The 27,936-nt window shown below is 45.8% G+C and overlaps 1 protein-coding gene across 1 annotated transcript; it reads right to left on the reverse strand.

Annotated features, from left to right (window-relative positions):
• LOC128303870 (polycomb group protein Psc) lies at positions 1–27,601 on the reverse strand. The gene is made up of 5 exons (XM_053040951.1): positions 27,244–27,601; positions 26,035–26,125; positions 8,437–8,637; positions 6,418–6,631; positions 1–6,302 (listed from the first exon to the last, which is right to left on the reverse strand). The coding sequence occupies exons 1-5, from the start codon at positions 27,599–27,601 to the stop codon at positions 2,121–2,123; spliced, it is 5,046 nt and encodes a 1,681-aa protein (XP_052896911.1). The 3' UTR covers positions 1–2,120.
• Between the last annotated feature and the right edge of the window lie 335 nt (positions 27,602–27,936).

Below are 27,936 nucleotides of genomic sequence, written 5' to 3' on the forward strand. Positions count from 1 at the left end.
TTTATTTTATCTGACTCGAGAGCGCGTACAAAAAGGTTCGCTTCGGTACCGGTACACATCATCCTCTTCTCGCCGTGGCCGTTGTTCAACGGGGGGAGAGAGAGAAGAGGTGTGATTTATTTACAAAATTTGTACAGCTTATCATAAATAGGTCCGGCACGACACATGGGATCAGGGGTGGTGGTGCTTCTTTTTTTCGTTTCAAATGGCTATGCTAGACACACACACACTAAAGAGAGACATACGGATGCCGTGTCTTAAATCGGTAATAGTATACAGAGAAATCGCTCAGGTCCGTATCGGACTGGACACTGTGAATCGGGGATTCTGATTCACTCCCTTTCTACATTCTATAACAATTATTGCTTACTCTAAACATTTGTTTCACATACAAACGACTAAAAGTTGTTTGCTATCATCTAGCTTAAAATGACTCGCCGATTAGTCACGGTGTACTTTATCGACACATGAATTCGGGGTGTACCACGCTCATGTCTCCATAATGGCTGCAGGATAGTAAGATAAATAATGAGTCCATCATCATCAGACGGAAATATGCATTTACATTTTATATTATTAAAACAAGAACGAAAAAAAAACAAAAGAATATGCAAATCAATCGATCATAATAACGACTTAAGGGTATTTCATATTCATTCCTCTCACAATTTCATACATAATTCATACATTTCAAGAGTGAACAATTATAAGTTGAATAATAAATATGGAAATATAAAAAAAGAAGCGAAAATGGAAGTAACATAATGGAAAAATAATAACGAAAAAACAAAAGTTTGCAGCTTACCTTACCCCGGGTAATCAGCAAGCTTGTTTTGATTGTTGTTTTGCTGCTATTCGCTAACTCGTGTCCTTCAGATGAAGGATAAGTTCCTTTTCTCTACCGCGCGCACTTTATAGTTCAATCGTTGTTTTCATGTGAACAATTTTCAGTTCATTTGTTTCTCCCTTTTCTTCATTTGTTCGCACAGTGTTTCATTCTCTTTTCTGATTTCTATTTGTTTTTACAATTCTTCTGCTCTCCTGTTATAGTTCTGTTTTCTTATTGCTTCTACAGTTTTCAGCCTTTGCCCATTAACCTAGCCGTTAGGTTCTATAAATTTAAAAGTTCAAGAGATATGATTATATGTTTGTGGTAGAGAGCTGCATGTGCAGTCCTTCCCTTTTGTAGTTGTAGCTGCAATTTCCACTGAAAATTCGCTTTACAAACATACAAAACCCAAACACGCATATATACACACAAGGTTTGCAAAAGGGATAAAATTTACGGAACACAACAAAACAGAAACGGTACACACAGTAACAGCTGGGTAAAGATAGTATAATATATCATCGATCGCACTGGCAAAAGTGTCTCGAAAACAAGAGAAAGAGTTTACATCTTCACATCAAAAGCAATGTTCTTATATGGCGACGACCTACTGTCGCAGAAAGAGGTTAGTTTACTCATTCAAAGGCAATACGATTGATGATTCATTGCTGCTGTTGTGCTCTTATCTAAAGCCATTTTTTACTATTTACATAGCAAAATAAAACCCTTTCTGCTTTCATTCTTTAAAAAAACGAGACCATAGCGCAATGCAAAAGCAGCGTTCGTAATAGTATTTTGCGACAGGTAGGTGGGGTGTGTATGCTCTTTGTTGGGTGACACTATACAGTTGTGACAACTCTAGGAGCAACTGTAAACTAATAAACATTCACTGTGTAACATTTAACAACGACAACTAGTCTATTACATTTAGCTTATTTCTAACCTCTGCCTTTCATACAACACACTGGAATTTGAAACTTCTCACACTCACTTCACCTTCGCTTTTCACATCTTTTCTTGTCGTCTAGCTTTAAAATGGTGTGTGTTGTGTCTTCTTTCAACCTTGCTTTCATTTTTGTTTCGTTTGTTTTTCAGTCTCATGAAATCGATTATTCCTTTTGCAAAGCGTTTGTTGCAATTATATGCCTTTAAAAACTATGGCTGTAAAGCTTGTTCTTTGGACCGTGCGAAAACGAAAGGAAATGCAAGATGCGATCTTCCAAACGCTTCTACCATTCCCCATCTCTTTCTGGCACTGTCAACAAGCACTCTACAGCTCGATCAGCATTACTCAGGAGGAGTTGCGTGATGCCGGATTGGGACCACCTCCCCCGTAACCCCTACTAGAGGGACCTCCTCCGCCGCCGGAGTTTCCTGAACCATTGCCACCGTTCGGGCCGCCACCTCGGCCGCCGTTAGACACCGTAGAGCCAGCTGGAATAGCGGTGACGGTGAGCGTATTCTGCGACACAGCGTTACGGGCCGTGTTCATGGGTGAGGCCGTGATTGTAACCGAATCCGACCCGTTCGGTATATTCAGGTGCGCGCTATTACTCAGCTGTGCATACTGGTGCAAACTGTACGGGTTGTACATGGAGTTCAGTATAAACTGGCGGGCGAATTGGCTGTTAAACATCTGCGACAGAGCAGCCTGCTGGGGGTTGGTGTAGGGCAGTGAACGAGACGATGGCGCTGAAGATGTTGTCGGGCCCTGCGGATGCAGAGTGATAAAGTCGGAGGAACTGCTCATGATCTTCGATCCGCCACCGTTCGCCGATGCTGGAGAGCAAACCGAAGAGGACTTCAATGGCACCAATGTTGTCGAATTGTTCGTCGGGACAATCTTACGCCGCGGCACAGTGCCCGATGTGAGTGTGGTAGACGCACCGACCGGAGGCTTCTTCGACGGTGTACCACCGGACGTACCGATTGCGGCGAACATAGGACCCATGCTGGCCATCGATGGCAGATGGGACGGGGGTGTCTTAGACTTTGGTTGATGATAACCTCCAACAGCTGTCGGTGACCGTTGGATCGGCGGGGACATAGCCATCCGTCCGTTGGCGAAAGATTGCTGCGACGGTTTCGGTGCGATCGGAACGATTGATTTGGGTTGTGCGGCAGGTGGAGGCATCATTCGAGAAGCCCCCGTAGGTGAAACGGAGGAACTCAATGGCTTTGGAGCGATGGGACCCGTGCCAAGACTGACACCTTTCGGTATCAGATCCACCTCGCGATAGTTGTTCAACTTCAGCAAACCGTTCTCGTGCACAGTAGCATTGGGATTCTTGAGCTTGTTGTTGTTGGTGGCCGAAAAAGCAGACCCCTTGGGGGTGCTTGGCCGTGATACTGGGGGCAACGTTGGGGGTTTTGTTTGCGACGACTTGATCTTATCGGACGAGCTCTGCTTTTCGATCAGGTCGTAGATCTTGCGCTGAATCGCGTCCACCGGAGTGCCACCATTCGAGGATGCGGCCGAGGGTGAAGTCTTCACTGGGACACTGTTGGCCACACTGTACGTCGGATTGATGGGTGGTGTCGATTTGCGAGCCATCTGCGATACGGTTGTGGTGGGCAAATTGCCCGAAGCACCGGTACCAGCCTTGGAGGATGGCGGTGTTCGACGATCTTGCTTCGATCCGGTATTGGGATTCATTGGCAGTTTCATCTCCGCCGTCATTGGAATTTCGGGCAGTGCCCGGATCTCGATGAAGTTGTTCTTCAGCTGCTTGTTCACATTCTTGATCCGTGCCGCATCGTCCTCTTCTGTGGCTAGTGTCACCGACAGCCCGTCCGGTATGCCCGAGGGGAATTTATCCAACGGGTTCGGCGGATTGGGCGCTTGTTTCTCCGGTGGCTGGAGCTTCTTTTCGTCCGCATCGGGACTGAGCGCTGACGCAGGCCGTTTGTTGGTGGTGGTTGAAATGGTGATGCTGGTGGAAGGACCTGTCTGATCCTTCGCCTGTGGTGGAGATGGTGATGACGCGGGAATGGCAATAGTAGCCGATGGTGGTGACGTGCTACCACCGTTCGTCCTGCGGTCGTTCAGCATGTTCTGAAGATGGCTGTTGTACGCGAGCGGATTAGCGTACTTGAACTGCTTCGGGGAGAAGTTAAGGTTGGGATTGTACTGCGGGGAGTCGGGCGAGTAGCTGGGCGAGTTAGAGGAGTACGATGGGATCGGCGTTCTAGAGCCAGCAGCAGCCGCCTTGCTGTTTAACAGTGCGTAATTCAAGTAGTTTAGCGGCCGTCCCTTTGTACCCTGTCCCGATGAACCTCCTGCTGTTGAAGAAGTACCAGAAGTCTTCGTCGATGATGTGACGGAGAGCGTTGTGGTCGGTTTTGGAGGGAGCTTGGTTGGGACCGCAAAGTTAGTGGCGTCCGTTGCTCTAGCTGGAACGGTTGGTTGTTCGACCGATGTGGGAGGTCCATAGATCTTGACGTTTTTCTTCAGATCCTCCGGACGAAGTTTGCTGATTTCGGTATCACGTGGAACAGAAGGAGTTTGTGGTACCGGAGGTAGGATGTTGATCGATGGGTTGCTCTGGGCACGCTTCAGTTCCAGTGGCTTTTGAAGCTTGCTAGCTCCGGTAGCGACACTATGAGTAGTCGCATTAGTAGGAACAGTACTGGCAGAGCCATTGCTGAGCTGCTGAGGAGAAGCATTCGTAGCACCGGCAGCGTGTGTTGAAGTCGGCAGCTTGGTTGGAGTCGTTGGCTTCCGAACTGGCGCTTGTGGAACTGACGACTGTGAAGATGGTGACTTCGTCGTTGCAGCCTTCCCCGCCGATGTGCTGGACGGCGGTCTGGCGGTAGTCGGAGGGGCCGGTTTCTGCGGAATCGGTGCTGGCAGTACCTGCTGCGAAGGCTTCACCGCGGGAATGTTGTTTGCCGAGACGATCGGTGGTGGTGGAGGTGGCGTCTTGAATACGAACGGTCGCGGAGAATCACGCTTGGATGGGGGTGTCAGATGCGAGTCCGTCTTACCGGGGGCTGGTAGCAACGGTGGTGACAGTTGGCGAGATGAAGCGACCGGTGATGGAACCACCGGTGGAACCTTTGGTTTAAGAAAAATCGGTGGCACGATATGTTCCGAGGGTGAGCGAATGTTTTCCGCCACCGTTTTCTCGACGATTGCCTTCATCTCGTCATCGGAAAGCTTTGGCTTCTTAGAGCCGGATCGGGTTGCACCACCAGCCGAATCCTTTGCCTTTCGTTTCACCTGCGTAGTGTTTCCATTGGGGGTGGTTGTCGCGTTTGCTGTCGGCGCTGTACTGGCAACACACGCAGTAGGGGACACACTGGACGTGGGAGATTTCTTCGATGACGATACGATTTCCACTGGCGAGGGTGAATTGCTAGCTTCACCCTTCGTTGGTGAAGCTTGTTCCGCCTTGATGGGTGTCAGATCGAACGAGTTCAGGAACTGTGACTTCTCGTCCTCGAACTTTCGCTTCGCTGGCGGTGGCGTTGGCGGAGACGGTGGCAGTGGTGGCGGTGATGGTGTCATGCTTTTATCGGTTTTTCTCGGCACACCAAACTTCAGAGTCGATGTAGCCATGTCCGGACTACGCTGATCGATCTTCAACACAATCGGATGATGATGTTTGCTGTCCTCCGGGCTGCTGTTGTTGCTACTGCTGTTGCTGCTGCTACTGCCACTCTTCGGTGACTTTATCTTCAGCTTGCGGTACGACGATGAGGACGAACCCGAAGAACCGTTCTTGGAAGAATGCAATCGCTTGGAATCTCGCTCCGACTCTGGCAACCCCTCGGTAATGCTCGAACTCAACTCAACCTTATAAGGGACTACCGCCAGCTGCTGATGCTGCTTCTTGGCACTCTTGCCCTCGCGCTTGCTGTTCATCAATCCCATTTCCTTGATCTTCTCGAACTTAATCTTGAGCTCGCGGGAGTTTTCTTTAATCTGCTGCAGCGTAGCCAGCGCATCAGTCCGCTTGCGCTTTGTTTTCTCCGATTTGTGGGACTTCGTGCCTTCGACGGAGGCACCGGGCGTTGAGTACGTATTTCCCAACGATTCATCCGGTTGTGGACTCTGCAGGAAGCTCACATACTTGTTCTTATTCAGCCCAATTTTTAACTTGATCGACTCGTTCTTGCGTGCTGGAGTTGGAGTGGCCGGAGATCCAGCAGGCGATGGCGATGTCTGCGTTACGGGAACTGCCCTTGGCTTGGGCAATTCCTCCACCGTTTTGGTGATATTTTCCGAACGACGATGATGATTGTCACTGCTGCAGCTGCTGTTGGAGCTGTTGTCACTCTCGTTTGCCGTCACCTCCGACACTAGCCGCTCGAGATGCACATTCTCCTTGTCGTCCTCGTCGTCTACGGTCGTGGTCCGTTGTTTTCCAGCGCTGACAAGACTGGGCGACCGACGCAGCGGTACCTCCGGCAATTCGACCGGGTTCGATTCGGTCGTACGAATGCGGTAGTAATACTTCATGGGAGCATCCTGCGAAGAGAGCAGAGAACAACAACAAACCCCACAGGGAAAGTGACCATTGAGACCCATTCGTAAAATGGTGGTGAATGAAACATAAAATTTGGAATCGAACAGCGAAACTTACCCTCTTCCAGGTGTAAATATAGGCCACGTCCATCAGCGTGTAGTAGTCGGGAAGGATGATCGTCTTCACCTTGTACATAATCTCGACGCAAAACTGACGTTCCGAGATGCCGTACTTGTAGATGATGAACTTCTTGAGCAGCCCGATCGAAAAGATGGCCGGACAGAGCAGATACTTTGCCTTCAGCAGCTCCTCATTGTCCTCCGCCAGCTCTCTGTGGAAGACAAAAACCAAAAAAACAAACATGTATCAGATGAATGAATCCACTCTGGGGTTAGGATATTCTTAATATAATTGTTGTCGAATTTGTGGACAATTTCCCTTGCTCAAACAATGCTGTATAGTGGTGGTCCGAAACCAGTCCGATGCTATTTCTAATTTCCTTTTCTCTCCTACACAAACACCGCCGTGCAGTGCAAGGCAAGTCGTCTGGAGCGAGAGGAAACTGACGATATAAATTATCGTCGGCAATAATTTTCGCGTTTTCCAGACATTCCCGACACTACCGACCGAAAACGCTCTAGAATCTTCCCGGCGGAAAGATGTCTAACAGGGGACCGGGGTCCTCTCTCTCCCTTTTAAGGAACCAAACCTCGTGGACAGTTTCGCACGTACACATCGGTCCTCCCTGCATTCGATCGTTCCTTGGTGTCCTTCCCCTTTTCACACGGCAGCGTCTAAAGTGGAAAGCGTGTGCAGGGTGAGAAAATTTTCGGTAAATGTTCATTCCGGAAGGTTTATCTTGGGAGTGGGCGCCACGACGCTCACACTTTACCTCCGCTGCTGTCGAGGAGACGTTCAGGAAGGCAAGGCGAGTGCGCGGTGGCTAATAGTTATTGTCGATCCGGAATAGCTGGCTAGTGGGGATAGTCTTCTCCTTTTGCATCCGGTGCGCCTCGTCCAATCCCACGACCGACCGACCGACCGGGGGGGAGTGATTCATTGGTATTTACCGAACGTGAAGAGGAAACTCAAATTAAGGAAAATACCGTGTTGAAGACACGTCCACGTCTGTGCTTGTTCGCCTCTGGTCGTCGTGGACGCTACTACAAAGAACAACATCCCACCATCGAAAGCGTGTGAATCATTCCATCTTAAGAGCAACCCGAAACCCGAATGGCTAACAAGACACCAGAAGCCTCGGGAAACCTGGACGGAACTGCTCCGTGTGTCTGATTGCGAGGCGAATCCTCGCAGAAACGGTCGACAGTTCGAATATCCCTGCTCTAAAATATCGATTCGATCGAGAACTTGGTTCTCCGATTTGAAGGATGCATTTGGGAAAAATACGATACACTTCCGAGAGAGTGAAATAAAAATCCACCCCCGAAAAAGGAAGTCCACGGGAAACGGGATGGCAAAACGTTTTGTTACATTTTTATCAATTTTTCGTCCAATTTCTTGCCGTGCTTGGCAAAACGATTGGGAGACGGGAGACAATCGCTCATGAATTATTCGATTTCTTTATCGCTTCTTTGGACTGGCGGACTGTGCGAAATGTGCCTGAGGATGAATTAAATACACAATTATACGACCCCCGAAAGCGAGATACGAGATAAGCTCGTATCCATTTCATTTTCCTTGGAAATGGTGATCAGTGGATCGTAAGATTATACACTTTGGTGGTAGGAAACCACCACATAAGATCTCTAAAATTATATAAATCCTTCTAGATCCCGCTTGCAAAAACCGAATCTCGTACGAAAATGAAATTAACTCCACAAGGATACGGTGGCAAGTCGTCCCTTTGCCATCCGTCGGGGGGTGTAATGGCGCACAAAAGCGGAACGTGACATTGCCGTTGAACGGGGATATCCCCCCGGTAACGCTTCTGTTGCACACACAAACACAAAAATTAATGAGATGAAAATTGATTCCCAAGCTGTTTTGACGTTCGCTTCTTCCCTCCGTTGCTTTGAAGGGTGGTATCGACGGTTTCGGAAATGGATGGCAAATCATTACCGGGCTGGGGGCTGGGAAAGAGTGGGACGCGCCCTCTCCCCCACTGTATCTACTTACTTTTCCGCGTACTCCAGCGATAGTGAGATCTTCTCGTTCGGGCTGAAGATGAGATACTCGGTGTCCTCGCCCCGTTGCTCCGGTGTTGCAATGGCGGCCATTTCCGGGTGCAGCCGGTAGAAGGCACGCCGCCGGCGCAGCTCATTTTCGTACAGTCCCGGCACCAGCTTGTACACGATCGCCTGCAGCGTTGCATCCGGTCTGGGGGGGAAAACAAAAAAGAAACACATCGGGAATGAGAAAACTTATGCCAAACGGTGATGATGCCGCGAGGTTGAAGGGTGGAACGGGGGGTCAGAAGGGGTCATTTTCAATCTCAGCGCACCCATTTCTTCGTGCGCTGATGATGGGGTGATGATGATGATGATGACGCGATGCGGTTGACACACACGGATGATGATGATTCGTCGTCTTTTGCTTGGAAGCGCCACTAATAAGAAGAGTTTTGGTTGCATTCTTCACCATCCCCCCAATTTCCAAAGGACATTTGTGCACCGAAATGGAACGGAAACGGATTCTCAAAAAAAAGATTCTCTTGGTGTTGAACGACAACGGTGTACCCAACCAAAGAGAGATAAATGAGACCGTCCTCCAGCGAACGGGCGCGTCATTCTCCTTGTCCACCACTACTTCCGTGTGCGAGGCGAGATACGGAAGGAACGAAATTAAGAAGTTTTTCCAACCCATTTTCCCAACCACCATCCCTCCCTTTCCTTCTTTTGCCTTTTCGTTATTGTCCTTTAAGCGAGAAGCGGAGAAGAATTTGACCAAAATCTGACAGCAGACGAGAAGTTGCCGAGAGGGTTCGGGTGCGCCACTCAACCTCCCCTGCACGCCACGTGTGTAACTGTGTGTAAGCCTTTCGCCACAAGCAAACAGGGAAAAGAAGCGAACGGAAAACACAAAAAAATCTCACACTCAACCGGGCAAAGATTGGAGCCAAAAACCCAAGGAAACTAATTACAGTAGTGGAATAATGAGACTGTGGGGAACACTAAAAACCATCCTAACGTCAACAGCTCTTCTTCTTCCCGGTTTCCCGGACTCTTTTTTCCCTCCCCTCCCAAAATCCCTCTTTTATCCGCGTGTCTCGGCCATTGCAGTCAGGCTAGAAGGACCGACAGGAGAGACACGCGGGGGTATTGCGTTTTGCCCTGCACCCGAAAATTGCACCACATTAAAACAGACCTCATAAAACATGGGTTTCATGTCCCTGCTGCAGCACCGGGCCAACTTTTTGACAAATTAAATATCACCCTTCGACTGCAGCAGAGCAGAGCAGAGAGCAGAGCAGGAGTCTCCACAAATTTTTAGGGAGTTGACTTTCTTAAGGGGATGATTCCTTTATTTCCGCACTGAATGGACCGACGAGCTTAACTTCAAAGCGGAGTCTTTCTGCCTTCTTTTGCCCCAAAACTTTAAGCAGAAAAGTTGATCGTTTGCAAAGAGGAGAGAGCTTGAGTGTGTGTGTGCGTTTGGAACGCAATGCTGTGTGCAATAAGATAAGCACGAAATTAGTTTCGTGAAATGACGGGCTTCAATTCAGTTTGGCTGTCCAATTATATGAATATGAAGCATGCCTTACCTTTTCTAATTCAAATGTTTTTTTTTTTTTTTGGGGGAAGGAATAAGAAAATAAAATGCTAACGAGCTAACCAAACCGGCACACACCAACCAAACCAACCGTGAAGTGTGTGTGTGTCTATGAGGGAAATGATAAGATCACCCCAAAACGCAACCAAACCCAACAGCGCCATCGTGGAGGAGTCGAATGTTCAATTAAAAATTTATCCACGTAACGTCCAAAAACGCAATCATACGCATCGGCGTATGGCCAGTTCTGGTGGAAAACTCATCCATCATCGAACCCTTGCGGAGCAACAGCATCATAACAGCAGCCGCACTATACAGGAGAGATGACGACGATGCCTGTCCATTTGCGCGACCAATCAGGAGGTTTTATAGGTCCTGTTGGAGTCCTCCTTCTCCTTCTTCTGCGTCATCGGTCAATAGAAATTCGACTCCTGGAGCGTGAAGTTGTGGAAGAAATTTATCCCACATTGGGACCATTCTTTAACGGCTCCACATCAATTTCGCTGCCTGGAAGGATAAATTTCCTTTTACCCTGCCTGACCATCGATGAGTTGCATCGAGATCGAGTCACACCATCGTTGATGACCTTCGGCGGATTTTGCCGGACCCCGGTAGATCCGGCGGACCAACAGGCAAACAGGCAAACCATCGGGGCCATTCTCCGTTGGGCGATTTATTCTCGCGAGTGGATGCGAGTTCCATCCGCGCTGACAACGTGACTACGATGACACTGACAAACAACGGAACGCGCGCTGTGAGGCAAAAACCCGGTCCCGTGGGGGCGCACATACACACAACCCCCCCGACACCATGGTGAAAATCTGGGGGGACCATTCTGTCCACCAGGATGGATCACACACATACATACATTGTGTCGATGTTTTCCATTTGAATTTTCCTCGCGCTACTGTTTGTTATTCCCCGTTTTTTTGGTTTTAATTTTCATTTTCACGATAAGGACACCCTCTACTGACATGAAGCTCTTCTCCACAGCAATAACCGACGGTTCCATGGCTCCAAAACGGAGGTCACATCCAATTATGATCGTGTTCCAACGATACACCGGCAAAAACCGGTCCCCGGTTGTTTTTTTTGTTTCTTTTCAAACTTCTCTCTCTTTCTCTCTCTCTCTCTCTTTGTGGAATAAAAACAAAAAAAAACAGTTGCTAAAAAAGAACCGGTCAAACTCACACCCCAAACCCCGGTGGTAACTGAGCCGTGTTGTCCGTTCCGGGTGGAATTTATGGTGCACACACCGGGAACCGGCCAAACTCGCGACCACCGCGTCCCCCCAGTGGAATGGTCGGATTCATCTCTCGCCGGGCAGGGCACACAGGGCACACACAGGGTTGATAACAACAAAGACACTCGCGAAAAAGGAGTCGCAAAGTGGGGAGGCCGGGGGGGGACAGAAGGCAGGCAGGAGACTAGCAGTCCCCTGCAATAAAGGTCCCCTTTTCTTCACACGATCGGACTGTCGTCGCTCCTCGCCGATGGTATATATAGTATATCTGGTGGTGATAAAATTCCCGATTTCTTTTCCCCACAGCAGTCCCAAAGACTCCCCCCAAGCTTGGACTCCATTCCCAGTGAACTTTAAGTTGGGAAGAAAAAAAAACTTTCCAACCAAACCATCGACAAACTAGCTGGTTACAGAGCATCTATGAGAGAACGAATCATTTCCTCGCTTATCCTTGGTACGCCTTGTTAGATGGCGTTTCTACCACTTACCTAACATAACTCCCAGGGAATGGTTCTTTTTAAAATGTTAATTACAAAAAAAAAACACGATCCGTTTTCCTTACATCCACGACACTGAAAGGGACTTTTCCGCAGACAAAGCGATGCACGGGAAGCTTTTCTTTTATCATCCAGAATTTGTCCGGACTGGGGTCCGGTGGAAAATATTAATCTAAAAAGCAGAAGAGAGAGAGAAGCAACGCTGTGCAACTAACCTAACCCGGGGGGGACTACTACTACTACTGCTACTGCCACCACGGTAGTAGACAGGACTCTAAGTCCCGCTGCCACTCTTCGTGACATAATGCGATGTGTCTCGCGACAATTAGCGACCGAAAAAGGGGAGGAAAATGAGGTTTAAAGAGTCAACGACGACGATGCCGAGGACGGTGAGGAAAAAAATCCTTTACAACAATACAGAATGATGGATCGCGGGATATAGAAACGTCTGGAACTGGCGAAAAGCAAACCTAGCGCACGGTGGGATAAAGGTCGGACATTTGTAAGAAAATAATCAGATTAATAATATTATAGGTGGTTTAAGTTGGTTAGACGAGATAAAGATGATGTACGTAGTGAACATTGGAACTACTGTAAGTTTTAATATAATAAGAAAAAAATAGAATTTCATACAGATAAATAGAGTAATTTATATGCTATTTTTATGATTTTTTTAACAATATCTAAAAGCGTTTTACTATGAGTATTAATATTGAATACTGCACAGAAGGAGGAAAATAAATCCATAATCAATAAAACCTTCAACGATATTTCACAATACAACAAAATGTCCACGTTTATCCCACAGTGCAAATGGGCTCTCTATTGTCACATCCAGTTTTCTACTCCGAGTTTCAAAACCTGTTCGCTTTTGTTATTCGTTTTTTTTTTCTTTTGCTTTGTTATTGTTTTATGAAATGTTTAAACTCACCCCCACCCAACATTAAAATGGGGGTGGAAGGGGTCCATCTCACATCGCGCCATGCATCATACACCGGACTTATGCGCGTGGAAAATTTGCATAGAAATGAGGGAAGCCGCTGCCGCCGCCGTCCGCTTCAAAAGCATAACACAACACCGTACACACCAAGCAAAGGGTAAATAGTTTATATTTTGCTTCCTAATGAACTTTAATACGATGGTTTAAAGAGAGACGTTTTTAGGTCTAGGTACATTTAATTTCATTATTATTGAGGTCTTATTTGAGGTCACTTTCGTGAAGTAAACGTGCTCAACTCAAGGCGTTTGGATATTCATCAAACAAATGATAGCTTCTCAGGAGGGCAGGATCAAAAGGTAGTGCTGCTGGGTCAGCCAAAGACCCCAACAATAATTGGGGACTGAAACTGTAATAAAAATGCTCCACCACAACCGTACCAGGAACATAATGACCGATCGAGGCTGGATTGCTGTTTGCAAAAGTTGTGTTCCAATAAATCGTTGGCTGAGAGTGCAATTGCACTTGGTAAGAAATTCGTCGACGGTTTCTCTTTTACGATCACACCATAAGACACGCCATTCTTCCTGAAGGTGGTACTTCCTCCCCCCATTTCGACCTTCAAAAGTCCAATGTTTATGAAGACAATTCGACAATTCTACGTTTTGCTGAGCGCCAATTCCGAGCCAAAAGGAATGATCTTGCGCGGATCTTGGGATTGTGTTGTGCGGTGCTGAAAAACAACGCTTTACAACACCAACGGCGACTCTGGCGGACGCATTTGGGGATGATGCTCGCAAATAATAATTAGTGCCGAAGAAAACCGAAAAACCCAGCGTGGAAACGAACAACACATTTTATTGCACACGCCTTGAAGCTCGCGGAAAGGAATTTAAAATTCATGATCGACACGGAAAGATGATGATCATTATCATGGAGCCGTCACCACATATATCCGAGAGATGTTAAACATAAAAAAAAACAACCGAAAACAGCACACCAGCAAATAATCTCCCGGCGAGCTAAAATATGGCCTTTTATAGCACTTTACAGCCAAGCGGCATGGAGTATCATGCTCGCAGTGTGTGTTACGTCGTGTTGCAAAAATAGATTTTTGGAAGTTAGAATTTTAGAGTTAGACACAATCTCTCTAGAGGGCCCACACCAGCAAAAACAACCACAACAAGTGACCAACGGGCCGGGGAAGAAATAACATCCAAACATATGGACGTCATCGCTCGTCTCGATATTTGACCCACACGAGCGCGAGCGGCTTCACAATGTTCGAGAAACTAAAACCCCCGGTTAAGCCCTCCACCACCACCTTCGGGGGTCACCAATACACAACCATCATCAGCGTCATCCGTTGGCCGTCGTCGCCAGTAGTTGGATTTTATTGATTTTTTTGTCTACAGCCTCCGTCCGTCCGTTTGTTCCGTTTTGGCCACACCGTTCCAAAGGGCTCCTTTTGGAGATGAATTTCGCTGCCCAGGTTCACGATGCGGCTGCAGCCAGTTGCAACCATAAAATGCAATTGTGCATTGCTCCATTTCTTTCACTCCTCATCTCATCTCGCGCTCAGAGTCAAACAAACATAGCCGAAAATAGCCGTTTGTGTTGAAAAGGAAGGAAACTGTGGGGACACGTGGGCTTGGTAGGTGAAAGATTGAGAATCGGCATAGAGGGCCCCAATAGAGGAGGAGGGGGGGGGGGTGATGTTTGGGAGCATAACACACACACACACACACACACAGAGCGAGCCACATGTAGGCAAACTCCAACCAAAATAAACCATTATAAGCAGCAACACAAAAACCGGGCACAACAACACAGGAAGCAACTCCGGATTGAGCTCCGGCGATTCGTTTTTGCAGCACCACAAAAACCGTGTTTTATGGCGCGAGTGGCAGCAGCAAGGACTGTGTGTGCTTTTTTTTCTGTCGGTTCCTGTTGTTTCGCTGTGTGCGAAAGGAAGGGGATTTTTTTGTTTCGTCGTTGTTGTATTCTCTCCTCCTTTTTTTATATTGTTCTGTCCTTCTCCTTTTCTCCCATCACCACCACCACCACCAACCGGACCAGGCACCAACGGCTTCCCCAACACACAACGCTCCACAACAACACAAAACCGATGGAGATGGAGATCTGGGGATTTTCGATTTCATTCCGCAAGTCCTGCGTTGTGAATGAATTCCGGACGAAAGAACGCGTAAAGGGAGTGGGTGTGGGGGTGTGTTGGAGGAACACACAGAAGAGATGAAGGTAATCCGGGCACACACACCGAGATGGGGAGCCCCGGGTGGGGGAGTCGAGAATCGGAATCGTATTGCGGGCACAATTGAAACATGATTATGCTCTCTGGACGCTGGACTCGCCTTTTTCCCCAGTGCGCTCTTGTGCCATTACTGATACTGATGGCTATTACCGCCCACTGTCCCCCGTCCCGTTCCATGCCTTGCTTTTGTACACACCCCGGGTGTGACGATTGGGTCGGTATTTTCGATGTTATTTTTTCCCCGGTTTTCCACCCGTACATTGGGTCTGTGTGTCCGGCCGCATCCGATCCGGATGGATGTGCGATTTCCGATGCGATTAAAGTGCAAGTGGACAACACAAACCGGTGTACCGCGAAGGGAGGGGGGAGGAGGAGGGGGGAGAGCTTTCAATGAAAGAACACACCGGATAAAGCGGACAAACTGAGCCTCCGGGCGGTACCCGGAACACGGGTTCGAAAGTGGATCTCCTGCCGAAAGTCCGGCCGCGGAGTCTATTGGCAGGACTCGCTCAACCAATCAGCTCTTCTTCTACCCTTTCCCGACACACACACACCAAACGATCGGGCTGATGGATTTAAAAGGACGAGAATCAGTATTTTTTTTCCAAATTTCTTTTTTTTTTTGCTCGGGTTTTAAATATAATCTTGTGTTTTGAGTTTTGGTTTCCCTTTAGAAACATACAGGAAAAAAAACATCGAAATTTCATACCAGAATTAATAAAAAAGCAAACAAATAAATACAAACAAACAAAACAAAAAAAAACTCGGCTCGTTCCGCTAGAATGTCGAAAGCGCAACAAGGCAATTTATAACAAAACAAAAACAACGCACAAAAAAATAGACAAGCAAACAGAAGAACAAAACACACATGCAAAAAGCGAAAGCGAAGCAAGCAAAAAACTTTAATGCCAATATGGGCTTCGTTTTTTTACGTAACACGCGTAGTAGTACTATTTATATTCATCATAACAGGGAATATTTCAGCAGGATATTAATAATTGAAGAAGCTGCGTGTACGAACGCCACATGACTGTTTCATTATGATTACGTGTGACGCGCGGGTTTTTTTTTTTTCATCGCGCACTTTTGGGTTCTTTTAGTCGCGTTTCAACGTTTCGCCTTGCGCGACCCAAAAAGGACCAAAAGCGGTTGGCCAGACCCGGAGTAACTGGCTAAAAAGCTTGTGCTGTCAAAAATGAACCACTTGCAATCAATTGATGAATTTTGTCTTCCTTTTTTGTTGCTGTTGTTGTTGTGCTTTCCCATCATCGCTCCGTGCGTGAAAGATGAAACACACATCAGACGTAAGAGAGAAAAAGAGGACAGGCAGGAAAGGGAAATAAAACGCAAATTTCATCCCATTTGATGAACGTTTGAACACAGCGCCAAGCGCAAAAAACACACGGCCCGGGGTGGTGTTGGTGATGCTTTGCTACCTTTCTGGCCGAATCTGGCTTGAAGGATATCATGATTAATGCATGATTGAATGAGTTGTCAGCTTTCGATCGTTGTTTTGGTTTCTTTCCATTTTTTTGTACCTCCCTACACCCAACTCAATCCGAACTCTTTGAGAGCGTATGGCAAACCCGGAAAGGAAGTGGAACGGTGTGTCGTCGATAGATTTGTTTCTTCCAGCGCGTTTCCCTACCACTGAGGGCCTTTCTAGCGAACACAGGTATGGGGAAAGAAAAGGATAAAATATTTGAATTCAATTTCAAACCGAACCGGTGGGTAGGAAGTGCAAAGCAGAACAAAAATTGTCCCGTTTTCTGCTGCAGAGGGTTCGGGTCCTGCAGGAAACTCTATGGGACATACCCCGGACCCAGGGTCCCTTATCGGGCGGAATATGGTTTTTGTGCCTTTGCTTTGTGCCAGAAAGATGCCTTTACGAACCCCCTTACGATTGAGTTCAGCTGTTAAGAAATTGAACATAAGAGGGTCCGCGTATTCCTACCGTTCTTCCTTTTTAACCCATGCGCAACATTTTTTCTTAACAAATGTTGTAGAGTTCACAGCTCATGTCGGATCAGTTAATTGTTATAATCCGTCTTTTGCTGTTACGTTTTTGTCACCACATAATTCATATGTTTAGTACAATTGTATATAGCTGAATTATTTCGATTAAAAGTTCATTTGTATTACGTGTTAATGACAGTAAGGATACCTAATTCTATGAAAGATTATAGAGAGATTATAAAATATAAAACTAATCTTAATTAATAATGGTCGAGATTACGATCGCAATTGAACAAATAGAATTAACGAAAATAAATAAATAGCAAAATACAACAAAGCAAAATTAAGAACACGTCAACCAGGTAGTATAAACAGACCTTGAAACTGTTTACTACTGAATTATGGCAAATGAATTATAGCAATGAACTACAACCAATCCCCGAGATACGCTATAAAACGGGAAAAATTCGCATACCTCGAGCTTCCGCATAAGTCGAATCATGCTGTAATTTCGTTTATACTACAAAGTTGTAAAGTCGACTTCCTTCTCTGTAATTAATTTATTTGTTAATTCAGGCGAATTTGTGAATAAAACATTAACCGAAATTAAAATGTTTTATAAAGAAAGGAAGGTATTTTCGACCAATTTCAAAGGTTTCGACCATTTTCGAAGGTTTCGACCAATTTCAAAGGTTTCGACCAAGTTTTTTACCTTTTTGCTTAGATTTTGTGATACATAAATTAACTCAGCTGTCAAATTTCCAAAAACCGCGTACCTCGCGTTATTCGGAAGAATTTAAAGTAAACTTATAAAAGCAACGAGTTACGTTCACTTTTTACAAGTAAAACACATCTCTAGAACATCGCTTTTCGCTGCATAATGAATTTCCTACGCATAGAATTCTTCATTCATGCTGTAAGCAACGGCAGCCCAACATTAAAACGCCAAATGTTCTTCCTACGCAAAATTCTTTTCCTCTTCCTCTCACGCGCACCAACCAAATTGTTTAGCTGTCGGTAAGACGAACGTACGGTGGTCCCCCGGAAAGAAGGTGTCAGAGAGTCCAACAACCACGCCAGAACGGGAACGGGAAACTACCATCGATGATCGTGCGATCGTGCGTAACAACGATTGAATTACAACAAACAGAAGAACAGCACAGAACAAGCGAACGATCGTCTGAGGGTTGCCCTCAAGTAAAGCCCTAGAAGTGTTTATACGATAACATGTTAAGTGTGTGTGTGCATGTGTGCGGGTTTGCTTGTAAGTATGGCGAGACTACTAACACACACCCCACACACGAGCGCGACTTTTATCGCGTCCTCTTCCTTTACGCCTTTTACGACGACGCCACACACGCCGCTCTTCTTCTTGGGCCCTTTGCGCGCGGGGTTTGTGAAGACACAAACATGTTTTCCTGTGCGCTCTCGTTTTGTAAATAGTTTCCCATTCATTCCGTTGTGCCACACCAGCACACGGTGTGGCCAGTAGCTACCGTGTATGGGAAGAATGCAATGTGGTAGCAATAACCGCCCCGTGGGACGGCGATTCCGGTTGCTCGTCTGCGCTTGTAAATCTACAACTCGCGCGCGCGCGCGCTCGCGCAACTACTGTTCCCGCTGCTGTGCGGGAAATTGAATCATCAACGGAGAGTCATGAAATAAAGAACACACTCGAATGACAATCGGTTAGTTAGTTTCAATAAAATTGCTACAGAAATTCATTCTCGTTAATGTTCCCTCTCCTTTCTGCGCACACACACACACACATTGGAGGGTACAGTCAATCATATTTTTTTCACCGCACCGAGAGAGTTCCTTCGTCCCAGTTTGTACCACACGGAAGATCATATTTATTCAAGGGTTTTGCTTCCTTTCAAGGGGGAACAAAAATGCCTCTTTTAACATTTTCTATGTGTTTCCACATCCCATCACTATTCCCTCTCTTTCTCGGCCTCTCATATGCCTTCGGAAGCATTATGTAAGGAGCATAATACCAATGATAATGATGGAACCGGTACACACAACCACAGTTATACGTTACGCAAGCATAAACGGAACGATGTTTAAGTTCTAGACACATGATTGAAGGGAATGACTTCTCGTTCTAACGCAAACTTCACTCTATACATCTCTCTTTCTCTCTCTCTACCCGACAGGCTCTGTGTACCGTTTTTATATACGTACGTAAGGTATATTATTTTTGCAATTTATTTGCTTCATGACGATAATGCCCTGAAACCCTGAAGAAGATTTTGTTCGCGTAAGCCACCCCCCCCCCCCTCCCCCCAATATCCCTAGCAACAAGGATTCATCCTCCTCCCTCTCCCACCCTGTGGACGGTATTTACCAGATGAGGAATCCTGTTTTTGACAGTTCCTGCCATTTCTGCTGAAAGGCTCCCAGGTTTGCTGCCTGACTTACCCCCCCCCGTCGCGTAACGACTCCCAAAATCCCACTCGATCTCTTCCCCCCCCCCACACACACACACACCCGGGTGGAAAGGTCTATCGGCCAATATAATGTGGCATGCAATTTGACAGGACTGATATTAAGGCACAAACAGGAAAAAAGGCCACTCTAGGTGGACGTAGACAGGAAGTAGAGCAACCTGACTCCTCTGCTCCAAGCGCGGTAGGGGGGTGGGCCACCCAGTGTTGTACACTCGAAAAATATGAACAACAAAACCGACGACCCCCACGAACTAAAGCGCCCCCTGAAATGTTTAGTTCTTGAGTTTTTTTTTTTTGTCTCTTCTCGCTCTCTGTGGCCACTCCATTGTGTACTTGTGTTGGGTAGTTGGGAGGAAGACATGGAAGACTCCCCCCTTTGGTTCGCGGATACTCCAAGCGAGTAGTACACAGGAAATGCGCATATGGGCCCTAAAGGGTAGACCCTTTTTTGACAGTCAAACCACAAAAAAAAACACTTAACCCACACCAACAGGGCGCGACGCGCTGGAAATGGAAGAATTTATGCTACTTTTGAGAAAAAACAAAACGATGCGTGTGTAAAAACGGTCAGCAAAACCAGAGCACAACGAGCGAGCTTGACATTCAAACACTCGCGTACAGGAAGTCCAAAAAGAAAGATTTAAAACCCCTTTCTCAGTTTCCGAGACAGAGGACCGAGTACGATGTGTAATACCTCGTCTTCTACAGGACACCACCACCATTATCCTTGTTGTTACACCTCAGTCCCCGGGTGATGTTGGTAGAGAGTTAAGCCCCGTCTGGATAGCAACCTGGACTCTGCGCCAACTGTGCCATGGAATGTCTTAGGCGCCCTTTCCAGCATCTCCCAGACGTACCGGGCCGTACATTCGATTTTACCAGCAGCGAAGAGGGGGATTAGATAAGCCGTTTGTCCTGATGTCTCTTGCACGCCACACCACCGAGAAGCACACAGGAACTTACCTCTTCAACAGGGGAAGACCATCGCGTAAGGGTCCCCCCTTTTACGAACGGCGAGTAAAGCAACAAACGGTACGACTCACGAAAAAAACATACCACTCACATACATCCCAGAGAAGCCGCAACACAATCGAGAACGCAAGAAATGAAAGAAATTGAAATATTTCGACGGAATACAACCCTAACCGAATCCTTCCTTCCTTCCTTCCTTACGTGAGTGTGTGTCTGTGTGTGTGCGCACGGGGAAGAACCAAAAATTGGGCTCGTGAAAAGGATGATGAAGTATTTGGAAAGGAGAAGGAAAAAAATGTTTCCCCGTTTTCCGAAGTCGTATCGGAGCTAGGAAATCTTCCTTCCTCTTATTGGCCATACCTTTCCAATATCCAAGACCAGGGGGCAAGCGGAGAGAGCATTGCAGAAAAATGAAAAATTAAACAAAAAAAACCTTCCAACCGTACCACCACAGTAACGTTGGAAGAGTTTGTGGATTATTTTACCGAAATTCTTTTCTCCATGGCCTAACCGGAACATGCACACACAACAACAAAAAAGTCCGGTGCAAAATGTTTAAACCCCTGAGACAGCGTCATGCCGGACGTATAAAAGGGTGACTCTCTCTCTCTGAACGCCACAACGCCGTTTTTTCCTTTCCTTCCCATCTTATTGTTTTAAAACGCAATAAAGAAAAGGCTAACCGAAAAATAATTTTCCGACCCCGTATTATTACGGTTATAATATTTAAAGATTAATTCCACGAAAGGAATTCCACCCGGAAAAAAAAGAGCACAACTTTCAATTGCATTTTAACAAGAGGTTAATAAATACAGTGGTTAAGTGTTTGAAAACCAGACCCCACAGAGCTAACGTCACCCAGGGGTATAATCTGATCTAGAGAATGGTGCGCATTCCGGGTTGGGAAGAAGTGTAGCTTCTGTAGGCATCGAGTGTGTGAGTAATTAATTTTTTTTTGGTCAATTTAAAAGAGAACTATTCTGAGTTTTTATTAATTTTTTTGGAAGTAGATAGTTAATGGGTTTTTATATTTTTTGGCATTGAATTTAACCGTAACTGGACGTTGTCAACATATATGAAGGAATGATAATAGGATAAGGTCCGATTAGGATTTGATACCAGTTCTTGGTGAATGGACAACCAGCATCCCTACCACTATTCCGCCGGACAAGCTCCCAGGTGACATGAAATACTTATATAAAAGCAAAGTACATTGGAACTCCTTTTATCTGCGTTTTAATAATACTTGGATTATTTGTACTGCTTGAAATTAATAGTTGCAAAGGATATTCAGCACCTCAAAATTTAATGATAAAATGTTCAAATTATCACTAGAAAATATGAAACGTACATTCCAAGTTTCAAATTGTCACGAAAATTATATTTTTTTTTTCTTATTAGCGAAATATCCACCAAGTAAAATAAAGTGGACATTTTAATGATCTAGGGCACTGTTTGGAACCTTTGTGACCATCAGAGAGTAAGGAAAACTGGTTATTGTTTATAATTTTGCGTAAAATTAAGATCTCTCTATAGAATTCAATGTGTTTAACTCGAACGAAAGAGTAAAATAAATGTAATAAACCATTAATAAAAGTGTTAAAAAATAATTACGATAAAAAATCCTTCTGTAACTTCCATAGCAAGTGCAAAGCTACAGAGCAGAATATCCTTTAGAGGGTAGTGTGTATATCTACGTTCTACAATATGAACACTACCTCAGATGTACTTCTAACGTAGATTTATATTACTCGCGTGGTTAGCTTAACCGACCTGACAAGAGTTCGAAAGAGCGCAGATAAACGGTGCTCCACTGTTACAAAGTTAAAATAATTCTTATTTCCTTAAAGCAACTGCTGGTAAATACAATAGCAAATAACTTAAAAACTATTTTAAAAACATTGTTATTTCCACCGAGCGCAGTACATTGTAAATGTAACAAAGAAACATAAAACAAAAACATTGAAAATATTTGCCGCATTAACACACAAACAGGCAACCGGTGAGAACGCCAAAGCTTGAACTCGTACTACTCGGCTTTTGCCTTACAAAAAAAAACACAAGCCACCCAAAATATATTCGTTCCCTTGACCAAACAATCTCCCAAAAACAACCAACAACCCAAACCCAATCCAGCCCAGTTTTCCCTCCCGGTTGTGCAAGTTGGTGCAATACCGAAATGAAAATGAATTGTTCCGCACAACTGGAAAAACTCAAGTGCCAGCACCAGCAGAAGCAAATGGAGAGCGAGAAAGATGGTGGCAGGAATGAGGTCTTGTGCAGTGGTGTTATTAATTGCTGCATGCTTTACCATCGGTGTATGGTAGAGTTTGGTTGTCTGAAAAAGCGACTCCTTCTGTTGTTTCGCTTTCTGTTGTAATTTAGAGAAGTTTTAGAAATTTACGACGCTAGTGTCACTTTGTCATAGCAACTTTGGTCGTTGTTCTACTATTTTTTCGCACTTTTATCTAACTCCAGTGCTGTTCAAATTGCAATTGCAAAAGTGAACACTTTCCAAATTAAAAAAAAAACTTCTTCGTTACCTCAAACTGCTCACCGTGCTTTGTTTGGGAGTGATTGGAAGCAGCACAGAGATGCCGCGAACACAAATATTCGGCAACAGTTAGGGGCATCATCATATACCCACACATATTATCGCACATATTTGTGTGCACTCGCTTACAAAATAACCTTATCGATTACTACCCACCCCGCACAGTCGGAGGGTTGTGCCCGATACAGAAAGGTGTCATAATTAAGCGCCCGCCCGGCAACAACAGGGAGAATGCGGAAAGCCTCAAGGGCAAAAGGGCTCATCATCATCATCGGGATGACATTCGCGCACACAATGTGCATCGATCCTTCCGCCGGGCGCCGTGCCCTGATCCACCCTTTATTGCTTGGGAATGCTTTGACGGTCTCCTCATGACAGGCGGCAGTCGTCAATGTCGAACGACCCATCGCGACCAATCCACCCAACCCCAAAAGCGACAGAATCGATGAAATGTTTGGCGAACCCCATGGTGATGCATCGGCCGTATCGGGAATGTATGGAAATTATGATTCGGTATTTTTGTGTCCATGTTGCTCGTTTTCAACATCATCTGCTCCATTATTAATTCTTAATTAAGTGCTTAACTCTCTCACACTCTCGTGGCCAGATTTTGGTGACCCATTGTGCCGCCGGCGCACAATGGGTTTAGATGGACAAAAAAGAAAACAGCACATTTCATTAAAATGTTTTGTAAAGAGTGGGGAATTTCTTGCTGAAAAGCATTTTAATAATATAGAAGTATCAATAAAACACATGCAAATTTACTAAAATTGATGAAAATGACAAAATTTTCGCGAAATTTTAAAATATCACACACAAAATTACGTAGAACGTTAAAGCTTTATCATTTAATCTCACAGTGCGCATATCTGATTGGTAATGAACAAACAAATTCAGCAGCAAATGGGAAAAACCCGGGAAAATTGTTACCGGTTCGCTCAATTATGATTCACACAATTGTGTGTGTGGGCTTTAAATTTAAATCGTATCGTGAAATTGTATTATTGTTTAATTCAATTGCCATTCACCAAACATGAGCGCGATAAAACCAGTGGCGTGGTAGGAGGGAAGTATAATGAATCGAAAAATAGGGACAAGGAATAGGGTTGAACGGAGTTTTTTTGTTTAATATTACTCCCCTCTAGTGATAAGAAAATACTTTCAGATTTATGATTTATTCTCAATTGCATTTTATTACTTTAAAGTTCTTCAAGTTCACAATTCGGTGCTCATCGATTTATTTGATGCGCTGTTCCTTTTTAAAACTTCTCACACTTCATGGTCGGGGGTGGAGGGATTAGGGATTATATAAGAAGCAACTAAAACGAACGTCTTCATACATCTCAAAAGACGTCCCAATCGGAACAGCACAGAGCTGGCGGGCTGTACAGCCAAACGCCACATGTGCGCACACACGTATGCAGCCATCTCCCGCATGAGGGGTCTCCATAAAACGCAGCCTTCGACACGGGTCGTAAAGCCCACCCACCCCGTCCACCCATCGCGCCACCCGGAGGACCCGGCCAACTCCAGCAAACGGGCGTGTAAAGTCATAAAAACTTTTCAAGAAGAAGCGGAGAGCGAAAAGAGTCGACAAAAATGTCACACGTTTCATGAGCGTGAACAGCAACACACTCAGCGTGTTTGGGAGGGGGGGGATGCCTTTTGGGGGGATGGAGTTGCAGTGAAGGAGTGAGGAGTGTATTTCCTTTTGAAGTTTGCTGTCTAGCATCGAAGAGGCGCTACACACACCACGGACCGTCAAAAAGAACGGGAAAATTGGTAAACGCAGGACGGTGGGAAACTGTCCCTAAGGATCCTGTCAGCACTTTTCCGAGTGTTGGAAAAGTAAGACGAAACAGAAAGAAAAAAAAGAAAGAAAGAAAAGAAACAACACAACGCCACAGCGAATGGATGTGTGCAAGATAAAGACGAGACAGCTGTGTAAGAAATCTTCCCGAAAAGTACAGCCCCCGAGACACGCATGACAACACCGCGAGCAGTTTCGGAGTTCCGAGGTTTGTTTGTTTCGTTTGTTGCACGCGGCTCGTGCACGAGATGCACCCATTCATTCGAAAAATAAATCTTGCCCCTGAGATACCCAAATACAGGGTTTTGTTTTATGTTGTGCACATTTCTCTGTTTAATGGTGACAAAAATAGGCGTCAAAGGATGACGCTTCCCAACCGTAAAAACTTGTGACTGTGTGCATTTAAAAGAAAATGCAGTCGATCGCAGAAAAGCTTAAGCCACATGTTCAAACATCTGACAGCGGGGATGAGTCACCATGGTAACGTACAAACAGCTGTCACTACACGGAAAACAATGCAATGCGAACGGGCAATGTTGATTGAGCGATTGCAGGTTTTAATCTTCTGCTTCGTACTGATGAAAGTAGTAATGGGTTGAATCCATATTTAGTCGGGATCCGATGATGTTTTATAACTGAGTCCTGATTAACTACTTACAGTTAAACAGGTGGTTAAGCCAGAAATAGATACGAAAGGTGAACTCTAGAGTGGACTCAGGATACGTCTCCGGATTCGACTCCAGACACGACTCTAGATTAGACTCCAGCCTAGAATAAGTTTTTAGCCCCGAATTTTACTTGGGGACCAATTCCATTTTCCAGGTTCGGCGCAGGATCAGCTCTGAGACTGCTGATTTGGAGTCGAATGAAGTTTTTCATGCTCGGAATCGGAGTAGTGAATTGTTAATTCACTACGAATTCTTCCCCTGCTCACTACTGCTTGCGATTGTCATTAATTCCGAAATAGGCTAATATAAATTAGAATTAAATTAAAGCACCCAAATAACAATTGATTGACACTGATTATTTACGCTCGCTGCAAATCAGCATCTACTCACCAACTTCCACATCATCATCATCATCATCATCATCATCCCGAAATGAAATGTTCAAATTTAATCAACGCGAAATGCGTACGTGCCCTCGCCGTACGCCGTCATCGATTTTCAAAACATATCCTCGAACACCTTCCGGTTCCACCTTCTCCACCCACCGCAGAGGCTAAATAATAAAAGCAGCATTTTGTGCAGCACATTCGGTTGGTGAACATTTGTTTAGCCAAACGTTTGTTGTTGTGCATATACTACTCACTTGATATTGGGCTTCGCTTTGTTGATCATCATTTCGCACTGTGGGCAGTACTGTTCCGTGCGCAAATGTTTCATAATGCAGCTGTGGCAAACTGTGCGGCCGCGGCGTTCATCCATCCATCCAGGCGCGGGGCACGAGGTTATGACAAATGTTCCAGAGGGAAGAAAACAGAACGAGAGAAAGAAAAAATAAACATTTGATTAGTATGGACCGGGTAACAGCAGGATTGTGAGCTTGTAAACATTAATAACGCGAGTTTAATTAGCTAGTTGTCGTTTGCTGCACGCAACACACACACGAGGGGCTCATTCTTTCCAGCATGGGCTTGACTTGGGCAATGTTGTTCTACGAGCCCCCAACTCAGTGGTGGGTTCTACGTCATCATAATTGGACTAAGAGTCCCGAAAACTCTCACACCACACTGATACGTCACGCCGCACCTTCATGTCGTGTGAGCAGAGGTGTATCTTCATAATAATCGTCATCATCATCATCATACGCTAACCAGCTGTTATCCGAAAAATGTGTCATCTTGTTGATAAATAGCGCCGCAGAGAAGCGGACGGTGTCATTGTTGAACATCATCCCAGAGCACTCTGCCAAGCCCGCGGAACGATGCGCGGTTTGGTTTGACGTTTTTGGACGACCATCCAGTAAACCAATCGAGTGTTATGGCAAGTACTCGCGCTGGTGCTACACGATATCGCCTACTCTCTACGAAATGAATAGTGTTTTAGTTTTGTGGTCGCAGGCGCTGCCACTCTCTTCCGCCGACCCACACTGTATTTCATTGCAAACCCTCGCCGGATTCAGCTTCCGCTGTACGTGCAGCATTCTAGTAGTTCTTTGTTGCGACGACGAGCTGTATAAATACGAGGCACAGTATAGGCGAGACATTCTTCCAAGTGTGGTATTTTTGTGATACGCATCGTCGACAAAACGCTGAGCTTCGATGTTTCTCGGATATTGTAAACAAACGCGCTTAGCTGTCAACTTGACAGTTGCCGGTTTTGTTCCATCGCGCCTACTTTGCCCGTATGTTGATATGTTGCTTTATGCTCGTATGTGTGCGCATGTGTGTGCGTGCAATATGTGTGTTTGTTTATTACTCGCGCGCAAATCAAATCTCATCCAAGCGTGTCTAATTGGATAGGTTTTCGCGACTGCAGGCAAACAACAACAACAAGCGATTCACATCGATTTACTTACAGGAATGCAAACACTCGACGATCGTGGTTGCATCGATCAGGTAGCCCTTGCAAAGGTTACACGTGATGCAGGGATAGACGGAACCGAGCGTAACCCGGCTCGGTCGATACGGTGACAGCGGCCCAGCACTGCCAAACATTGCCGCCGTTGCGCCCGTGACGTCATCGGCCGGGCCCACCGTCGTCGTCGTTGTCGTGGAAATGCTGATTGGCGTTGTCGTAACGGTGGTGGTGGTGGTGTCGGTCACCGACGGCGGCGACACGGACACCTTCAGTGGCGTTCCCTCGCTGGCCATTTCCGTGCTTGTGGACAGTGCGTCACCCGACAGGACGTCACTGTTTGGTTGCAGCAGAACCATTTGAAGAGGTGAGTTTGACGGGTGAGGGAGGGGTAAGGTAAATCCTCGTCGCACACACACACACACGCTTGCTAAGGGTGAGTGTTGCGAAAGGATGGGGGATGATATTGCTTTTTAATCCTTTCGAAATTGACAACGCGATCCGATGGCCACCCGCGCTGGCAGCATGTTGACGGTAGGGGGTTGGGTGTGGGAGGCTGCCTGCCTCTTTTCCGCTTAATCCAAAACAGAGGTTTCACACCGATGTAGATTTCCCACTTCCACAACACACGCACAGTTTGCCCTCGTTTTTCTTTTACTTTTGCTCTTTTACCACAAAATAAAATAGGCAAACT

Source organism: Anopheles moucheti, chromosome 3 (genome assembly GCF_943734755.1).
Source record: "Anopheles moucheti chromosome 3, idAnoMoucSN_F20_07, whole genome shotgun sequence".
NCBI classification, from domain to species: Eukaryota; Metazoa; Arthropoda; class Insecta; order Diptera; family Culicidae; genus Anopheles; species Anopheles moucheti.